At 39.2% G+C, this 9,542-nt stretch overlaps 1 protein-coding gene across 5 annotated transcripts in view; it reads left to right on the top strand.

The window, feature by feature from the left end:
* Positions 1 to 2,941: 2,941 nt before the first annotated feature.
* The window catches only part of dync2h1 (dynein cytoplasmic 2 heavy chain 1), a 105,952-nt gene continuing 99,351 nt past the window's right edge, over positions 2,942 to 9,542 (top strand). For 3 of the 5 annotated variants that reach the window (XM_071496052.1, XM_071496049.1, XM_071496048.1), the window contains exons 1-11: positions 2,944 to 3,262; positions 3,959 to 4,162; positions 4,551 to 4,724; positions 5,042 to 5,180; positions 5,683 to 5,801; positions 6,139 to 6,283; positions 6,741 to 6,886; positions 7,003 to 7,089; positions 8,259 to 8,393; positions 8,758 to 8,871; positions 8,974 to 9,085. In XM_071496052.1, coding sequence (XP_071352153.1) covers positions 3,980 to 4,162; positions 4,551 to 4,724; positions 5,042 to 5,180; positions 5,683 to 5,801; positions 6,139 to 6,283; positions 6,741 to 6,886; positions 7,003 to 7,089; positions 8,259 to 8,393; positions 8,758 to 8,871; positions 8,974 to 9,085 — 1,354 coding nt within the window. In that variant the 5' untranslated portion in view covers positions 2,944 to 3,262; positions 3,959 to 3,979. Of the gene's footprint in view, positions 3,263 to 3,958; positions 4,163 to 4,550; positions 4,725 to 5,041; positions 5,181 to 5,682; positions 5,802 to 6,138; positions 6,284 to 6,740; positions 6,887 to 7,002; positions 7,090 to 8,258; positions 8,394 to 8,757; positions 8,872 to 8,973; positions 9,086 to 9,542 lie in introns of all 5 variants that reach the window. The other 2 variants (XR_011693428.1, XM_071496051.1) reach the window with 2 other exon arrangements.

The following is a 9,542-nucleotide window of genomic DNA, read 5'->3' as shown; positions in this document are numbered from 1 at the left end:
TGTGCACCTGATATATTGCTCAGAGCATGCTGCCACTGTTTGCTGCTTTGTGGGGAAAGTGTTTAACACTGGCAACCTGGCTTTAGTCTCAACAACAGAACTTTGGAAAGATTCAGGGATCTTCCCAGGGAGTAAGGCCTCCTCCGCACTTGCCCTTGCTTCTTCCCTAGTATTTCCATTTCCATGCTTATACAACACTTTCTGTTTTACTAGGCTACCTTTATATCTGCTGTGCTTTTTAATCATGAGACTGCTAATGTTACCAGTATTTATATTTATGTGCAATGAAAGTTAAATAGTCCCTTTTAGAGTTTATATGACAGTAGGACAGATGTATTCTTGTCAAAGGTGAATGTATCATTCAGTCACATTAGGGGCTGTGTACTTTATTAAACAAACACTGACATGAAGCTATATATTGTATACATAGAGGCAACATAAATGTTTGTTAAATGTAATGGTTGCTTTGGGGAATATGTGGTAATCTAATAGTTAAAGCTTTACATATTGGATGAGAGAATAGAGTTTTAGACAGGCAAATTTGACACAATAATGAATTATAAATCAACAGCTTGTACATTTCTTCAAAACAGATGACAAGGCATGATAGAACATTTTCTGTATAACCTAACATCAATTTGAATACCCACATGCTCTCTTGCAAACAGCCTTGCTAAGGCGTTGAACAAGAAATTGCTGGCCAGTGGGCAGTATGTGGGAGGAAAGGCTCTGACATAACCACAATTTCTAAAACAGTTCATAAACAAATCAGTTCTCATAATTTTGTGGATTTGGAAACTCAAGAATCTCATTTTACGACTGGCAGCTCTATTCAGTAACTTCCTGTCTTAAAGGTGCTCCTCTAAACCACAGCAAATGCACTACATTTCTGTTAAAGAGTTTTACAAGAAAATATGAAGCAATATTGCTTGCAACTGCAGACATGCTGCAAGTCTGCAGTTGCTGTCTATCAGCTATGTGCTTGTCTCTTTGTCTAGGCCTAGGGCCTAGATTATATTTGCTGATTTAGTAACTTGCAGTGTGTGTGTTGCTTAGAGGCAGTGGCTCCAGAACGTTTTCAGGCCACTTCACTTTTCGCACACTTTATTATGTTGTTGATGACGTGACTAAAATTGGAAGTGAAAACAGGTTTTAAAAATTTTTCTGCAAAGTTATGAAAAATCAAAAAAGTGAAATTCTCATTAACAAAAGTATTCAGACCCCTGGCTGGAGTCCACTTGCAGCAAACTGAATTGATTGGACATGCATACACTTGTGCATGTAAGGTCCCACAATTTACACCACGTTGGGACTAAAACCAAGCCAACTAAACGAATTACACCTCTGTGATAAAATTGTGGTGATGCATAGATCAGGGCAAGGATATAGAACCATTTGTAATGCTTTGGTTGCTCTCAGGAGCACAGTGGCCTCAATAATTGTGGAAGAAGTTTGGAACCACCAAGACTCTTCTTACAGTCATCCAGCCAAATTGTGTAACAGGGCAAGAAGGGTCTGAGTCACCGGCCCTGCTATTGTTGTCGCGCTGCCCCTCAATTTTAATTGCACATCAGATATCACACAACACTAGGGCCTTTGGGGGCGGGGTTGGGCAGGTGAGACTCTGCCGTCTACCAGCGGTGGGGTACCCATGCCCTGGCTGCTCCCCCAATTTTAATACACCTTAGTCATCCACACTGTCCACAGCCATATTACACTAGGGCTTTGGGGGTAGGGAGGGGCAGGTAGGACTCAACCAGCTACTAGCGGTGGAGCGCCCATGCCCTGACTGCTCCCCCAATTTTAACGCACCATAGTCATCCACACACCCAACTCATGTTATTATTGTTATATTATTGTTAATCCTGTTAGTCAACAGTAAAGATAAAGGCCATCATACCAATCCCTATGTCCCAGAGCTTTAATTATTCTGTACACAAGCATGTTGGTTGTGGGGACACCGTGTTGCAACAGAGTTTCCTTTCTTCCTGTACAAGGTCAGTGACAGAAATGAAACTAGTTACGTAAAAAGAGATTCCCTGTTCCAAAGTGGTTTCGCATGTGCATGTGACGTTCAATTTCAGTACTGAGTAAATTCTGTGCACGCTTTAGGACCATGAACTATGCATTTTTTAAATGATTTCAGGGAGAATGTTTTCTTAGGCCCTGATTAATCTTTGCAAAAATCAGAAATTTAAGTTTCTGACCCAAGACTGAGAATTGTCACAAAGTAAGACCCACAATAACTCCATTCTCCACAACTTAACCCAGAGATGAACGCAAAACAGCTGTACACATGCAACAAGCGATTCCCCTGCAAGGATCATCAAGGTTTTTTTTTATTCTGAAAATACTATATGGTCTCAGCCACCAGTTGTATCATGAACTAGGCAAAGCCCAAGGGCCCCTCATCCCTAGGGGCACCAAAGGGCCCTGTGAGGCAATCAGATTGTAGTAAGTTTATCTACTGTAACTTTCTTACAATATAGGAATATCCATAACAAAACCCATAACAAAAAACTATCAACTGACATGATAAGGTCCTTGAGGTAGGTCCTCCTTTATTACCTGAAATTATAGCCCTGTCTCGAAGAGGTACGCTGTGTATTTCTTAGGTAGTGCATTTTCCTAAATTGAATTGTGTTAAAATTAATTACCACACAACAAACCTGGGGCCGGGTAATCAATCCTATAAATACTTTATATATTGCACACACACACAAGAAGGTGAACAGAGGGTTAATGGGGATCCTGCAGCTCATTTTTTTCCTAGAGCCAACTTGTAAGTTAATGCAGCTATGATCACAGAGACATTCAATTCTGTGCTGCGAAGGGGCATACTGCCATGTCACAGTGATAAAAACACAGGCGTTCATAATAAAATGACAGTTGAATGAGGCTGGCTCACTGTTACACTGTCATGGCTTACTGCCACACCGGAATAGAACAGAGCCGTTATTAATGATATTAGCAACACCAGTGTTTATCCTGCTGCGACATGTTAAAATGCCTGCTATGAAAAAAGACCTATCACATTTCTTTGCCCGATTCGTGTGCGCGGTGGTGTGCGCCTACTCTAAGTAAATGGCGTAAGGAAATTGCGTAGTTCCGCGGTGTCACGCTGTACAAGAGATCGTAACCTGGTAACCACGCAAGCATAATCTTGGAGAATACTCACAGATCCGAGCAACAAATTGCTACAGCTTCACCCCATGGATTAAGTTGCCAAAAGATTCAAGAGTAGAACATCTGGTGGCAAACGGTATGAAACCAAGCTTGCTATTAACTTGCTAGAATTCTAAAGTCAAGCCAGCAAGCTAAAATGCTTAATTTTGATTCAGAGAGGAAGTGAGGTAGCGTTAGCTTGCTAGCTTGCTAGCTGATGATGTTTGCCCTCTCCTACATCCATTGCTTAGATTAGCTATAATACTGCACCGTAACTTTGCGAACATGTTTAGTCCTTTGCATGGAAATAGAAGAGGCTGCTTAAACGTAGAAGATTGGTTGAACCAATGCTGGTTTGATAAGCTAACGTTATTAGCGTTAGCACATTTAGGATAGCTAAAGTTTAGCAACGATATCAGTACTGATAGCGCTGACGCACTTCACTTCAAAGATGTTAAATGTTAAGTGTTACCTAAACACCAGGGCGGTTGTATTGGAAACTTGAACGGTGGTGTGGTTTGACGTTATAAACTGATATAAGAGATGGTTTATTTCTTGATTGTGGGTCGGCAGAATACATATACATATTACGTATTAGGTTAGAGTAAGAGTTAAACAAAATGAGGTTTGACTAAAGTTACAGCCTGATATAACCCTTTAGTGGGTTATCAGGGCCTGGTCTTGAAGCAGGAGTTACTACCCAAGTTCTAAGTTGCTAATGTGAAAGTGCCCCCCCACTGTACAGTATATTCATATATTTGTGTACCTCTGTGTACAACTTTCTCACTCTCAGTACAATAGTTCCAGCTGAAAGATGCACCACGGTTCAGATGATGCCCGCAAGACGTTTATCCTGACCACAACTGGAAACTTCTACGGGATAAAGCCTTCGTCGTCTCTGGCTGACAGTCCAGAGCTCAACAATTTCCTGGATGATGGAAATGAATTTGTTCTGTCCATCAGCAGCAATGACAATGACCTCCAATTGTCAAATAAGGTAACACAAATACTGAAAGCATCATGACAAGGATAACAGTGAAAAAGAGGCAAAAATCCTAAACTTAAACTAACTGGTTAAATGGAAATCATTTTAAGGCTACACTGTAATTTAATTTACAATGAGTATGCCATTTCATCAAAAACTACAAAAATGCTCTGCGGTACAGATCAAAGAGATTGGGAGAAATTATAAAATTGAGGTTATTGATTCAAAATAGCATTTCCATCAAGGAGCATTTGTAAATTTTGTCCTTTTGTCATTTGCATGTAAAATTTTAAAGAAAAATGTTCATCAAAGTCCTTTACAATTAACGGTCATATGTTGACTTGATAATGAAACAATACCTTTTTGTTTCTTTTTTTATCATCTGATTGTCCTTTGACAGATTGAAGCTTCAGGGGACAGCAAAGAGAAAGTGTTGGTGTTCTTCAAGCTGTATCCCACAGTGATCACCGAAGATAACCTTCACAGGAGCCTCCTGGTGTCATCCATGCTGGAGTCTCCCATTAACACCCTCTACCAGGCTGTCAGACAGGTCTTTGCACCTGTACTGCTAAAGGTGGGCCCGTGCTTGTGTACTAGTGGATCACACAGTCAGCGAAAACTACCAGGAAATATAAAGCTACTCTTTCGAACATATTTCATGTTAGAATTAATCAAAACTTTTTCCATATTTGTAGTTTGAAAAACAACCCTTTATGGCTATTGAAATGAACAGGAAGACAAACTAATTATTGTAAAGAAATATTACAACTGCATTACCAAATATAGAAAAATATTTTTGAAGTGTTTTCTCCTGAAGTGTTTGATAGGGGGTTGCCCATATGATTTTGCAGGCAGGAACATAGACCATCTCTCTATTTTTCTTTTCCCAAGGATGAGCGCTGGCGTTCAGCATTTGACCCTAAGTTGGCGGGCCTGCTGAGTGAGCTGGAGGTCGGCCTGGGCTCAGTTGTCCGTCGGTCTGGAGCACAATCGTCTGCCAAAAAAGGCTGCATAGAGGAAGATATCCTTGGTATGCATAAATTTATTTTTGCAAGAAATTCACAACTCATCTGGACTTAAAGAGTGGTCAGAGCAGTAATAGATGGATTTTCAAGTATTTCAATTTTGGAGTGAGATAACATTATATTTGCCATTTGGTGAAATATCCTGGTAGTATGTATGAAAGGAAAGTGTTTACCATACGTGTATATTGTTTTAATGTAACTGTTACTTGTGGAAAAGTACATCCTTACTGCTGGAAGCTGTAGTGACATGCTTTATCAGTTAAACTTAAATGACCAACTACACCTGAATTTATTACTGACTTGTAACCTTTTGTCTTAAGACAGTATGCCGTATTGTTTTAGACTAATATATACATACAAATATAATCTGTATGGATCTCTCTTTGTGGCCTATCAGGAAGTGTTAATGGCCAGTGTCTGATAAAAGATGGCTAGATTATGATAGATTATGATTTTCACACTATGTACTCTATGTACTCACTATGTATTTTTTTCCACTCTGTATAGGCATCCTGACTCCTAGTGATGAGTTCCTGTATTGGGCAGATCTCTCTGAGTCTGCAGAGAAGAACAGTGTGAGAGAAAGAGCAACATATTTCTCTGAGCAGTTTACACCCATACAAAAGGTATGCTGGAAAATCATTATGTTCATATCATTATGTTCATATATCATATATTGTTTTTATGTGTAAACAAGGTGGTTGCTAATTGAATTACAGTTATTGAGATGTGAACTATAATTTGTAACTGTATCAAGCATGGATTCCACAGATAAGTTGGTAAAAGAAAGCCATATTACATATGGGTATATTTTAAATTTTAAGTTTTTAAATTGTGAGTATTAACATTAACATTATTTCACATACAGTTTTGACCATGTTTTATAATCGTTCTAGAAGCTTATATTTTAAACTAAGGGGGAGAGAACTAAAAAGTAAATCTGTGTTGCTGTGTTTCCACTAGGAGTTTGGAGGTCTTGATGGCTTGTCTATGTCTGATGTTGTGGATCTCGTGGAACAGAGCAGAGACACTCTAGATGATGTTTGGCGACAGACTGATTTTGAGCCTTATCAAGAAACACGCATGGTCCGACTAATGGACGTTATTGGTGGGACTCTCACACCAACATGAACCAAGATCAGGAAATGAAAAATAATATATCTGCTTATGGTGGTTTTATGATGCAGTGTACTTCTAGACTTCTATGTTACAAACATCTTTGGTTGTTGATGAAAGGCACATTTTTTGAGAAGTGAAACCAACTTTGTTTTCCCAAGAATTCCTCAGTATACAGTACATACAGTATACGTGGCATATATATAGGCAGTACATGACCTTGTTGACAATTAAATGTTGAAATGCCTAAAATCGCTGTGATTCATTAATAACATTGACTCAGCACTACTGACAGGAGTTAACTGGTTTGAAAATCCTAGAGTAACTGTGTGTACCTATATAATTTCTGTGTATATGTCTGGGTGTGTGCACTATGTGTAGGTGTTTCTGTGAATATCAATTTTGTCTTATTTTCTCTTTGTGTTTGTTTTTGCGTATACGTCTACAAGGTGGAGCTCTGGGAAGATATGTGCAGAGGAAGCTGAGTGGTCTCAAAATCTTTGAGGAGTCATTTGTATTGGTGAGAGAGAAACTGAGAATGGGTATTGCCATCTGTGAGCAGTGGGTGGAAGCCTGTGATCATCTGACAGGACAGGTATGGAGTGGATCGAAATGGAAAAAAATGCACAAATGGCTTTGTTTTGTAAAATGAAGATAGTGGGAGATTGTCACTTTGATTTTGATAAATGTAAACATTTTTACTTTTCTCAGGTATGGAAGAGACATACACCCCATGCCTGGAAGGGAAACAAGCACAGCCCGCAAACCCTTCGTTGTCTTGCAGGGAGATTGGATGAGGTAGGGTGTGGTTCTGATCCAGTGGCAAGTAAACACTTTCTGTAGGGTAGACTTTCATTAAAAGTGCATATTTCTCCTTTTTCACAGCAGTGGTTGCATCATATTGACCGCTTAAAATATGTTTAAAATTATCCTTTTAGTTGTCGTTTCCTTGTTTCTGCGTATTTGTAAATGAGCAGACGTCACATTTGATTTGAGTTGAATTTCCACTTGCTTTTTTTTTTTTTTTTTTTTTGTGAGTACAGAACAAGGAAGGAAAAGTTAATCATAAATGGACTGAGACTCACCTTTCGTTTCATTTTTCAAGTCTCCTTAAAATACTTTTCTATTATGCATTGTCATACATCTATTAACATTGTTAAATGTATAATACTGTTTGTTAAAGTTTTAAGATTTTTTGATGGAAAGCACCTGACTGTCCCAGAAGGTAATCCACTGACCTTGGGCATTCATGAATCATTCATACTGTATGAACAGATTTGATCCCAACTTTTGTCTTTGGAAAAGTTGTGAACCTTCGTGACCTCAGAGCTCAGAGCAACCTTTTAATGGGACTGCCTATGAAGGAGTGAGGCCCTGAATTGGGACACAGCCTTTGATAAACTATTCCTAGAACTGTAGCTGTTTGTATGGATGATAATGATCATTCACTTGTTAGACTATTGCTTAAATCTGGTACATAAAGTATCTGTAATGTTGTTAAAATCTTACTGCACCTGGCAATTTTTTTATTTAGCCTAGAAAGGCTATCATAGATTTGGGAAAGTGTCAACATGGATCTGGAGACATGAAGCTACTATCACATACATACAAAAGCCTCTTTCCCCTTTATAATGAATTGTCTCATTTCCATTGTGTATTGTGGAATATTAAGTGTGAGTTCTATCAATTATCTGCCCAGTTCTCATGTTCTATTGAAGGTTTTACACAGAAATGTGTTGGTTTACCACACTGATGGAATATCTATTGTTTAGATTCTTCTACAATTAAATGCAGAGTCTAGCTGTGTCTGTCATTACCCTTATTCACAGTATCAGAGTTTCTCCCACAGTAGGAAAAATCAGTATCAAGTAATATTATTGACACTTGTGAGCTTGATAACCAAACACATAAATAAAAGAGTGGACATAGATAACATTGGAATACATTCTCCCTGTTTTGTCTACCAGGTGGTGACTCTGCGTATGGTTCATGAGAAACTGCTGCGTTTGCTACCAGGAGGGAAGCAGCAAGCTCTGACATCAGATCGTGTGTTTGAACCCTTCTCTGGACTCAACCCTCTTCATTACAATCCCTACACTGAGGTTAGTTGGTAGGGAACTTCATTTGCATGTGTACTGTGTGTGCTTATGTACGTGCAAGAGAGACTTCTGAATTACCATATTTCAAATATAATTGTGTCTCTGCTTTGTTAATTGCAATGCCTTCATGGAGGCAGGATGCTTGTGTGGCGTCCACCTCACCCTGAATTGACTTTGATGCTTTATATTTGCACCTGTCTTGCACCTGCAAACATGGAAAGCAATAATGATTATTTCGATATTTTAAGTAGCATGTTCTACAGAATCTATTTAGGCAGGCATGAAGCATCTGTCTTTAACCTGTTGATATCATTGCATCTACATATTTTATGGACTGAGAATAACTGTCTTTCTTATGTTTTTGTAGCCTCTTTGGAGAGCAGCAGTAGCTCAGTTTGAGCGCCTAATGGCTCCGTCAGAGAAGGAAGTAGCTGGCAGACTAAAGAGCTACATTGCTGATGTGCAGGATAACCCACAACAGGTAGTGAAATGCAGTACTTAAACTCAGGTTATAAGATGTTTTATGTGTTGATGTGTTAACTTATGGTATGTGGCTGTATGTGTGTGTTTGCTGCTGTTGTAGCTGTTGCAGGTCTTTCAAAAGCACAAGGAGTTGATCAGACGTCCCACCATCAGCAAAGAGCTGCAGTCAGAGAGAGAAACCCTACTGGCCAGACTACTGGATTATAACAAAGGTATACATGCTTTGTGTTCACGCACTTAAGCGCACCTGCCAAAATGACCTACTGAAGAATGTTGCATTTACTTACTTATGTAAGAGAATCATTGTCCAGAAGGGTTGAAGGGGAAGGTAGAGACGTGAGGGAAAGACACTGCGAGAGGTGAAAGAGACAGGTGTATTCCAGTGTTCTGAAAACAACAGGAAGTTAGTTATTGTAACTTGGCCTGCTGATTTCGCCGACTTATCAACATCGTCAGTGCTGATATGCACTGAGCTGTAGTGAAGGCAATTAAGGTTCTTACCCTTATGCCTGAATTTTAGTCAGATTTCTTAACAGAGTCAATACTGAGTCAGATCCAAGCTCCCAGACATGATACAGATATTTTTAGATTTATTTTCAGACACAGTGGTCTTAACTTTGTCTGTAGGGGGGCCCACAGTGTCAGCCTTTAACAACTCTGGTCCAGACT

Source organism: Trachinotus anak, unplaced genomic scaffold (genome assembly GCF_046630095.1).
Source record: "Trachinotus anak isolate AG129_WGS33_773 ecotype Australia unplaced genomic scaffold, CSIRO_AGI_Tana_v1 ptg000014l, whole genome shotgun sequence".
In the NCBI taxonomy this organism is placed as follows: Eukaryota; Metazoa; Chordata; class Actinopteri; order Carangiformes; family Carangidae; genus Trachinotus; species Trachinotus anak.
Note: the sequence above shows the minus strand (reverse complement) of the source record. Positions and strands in the feature narration are given on the sequence as shown.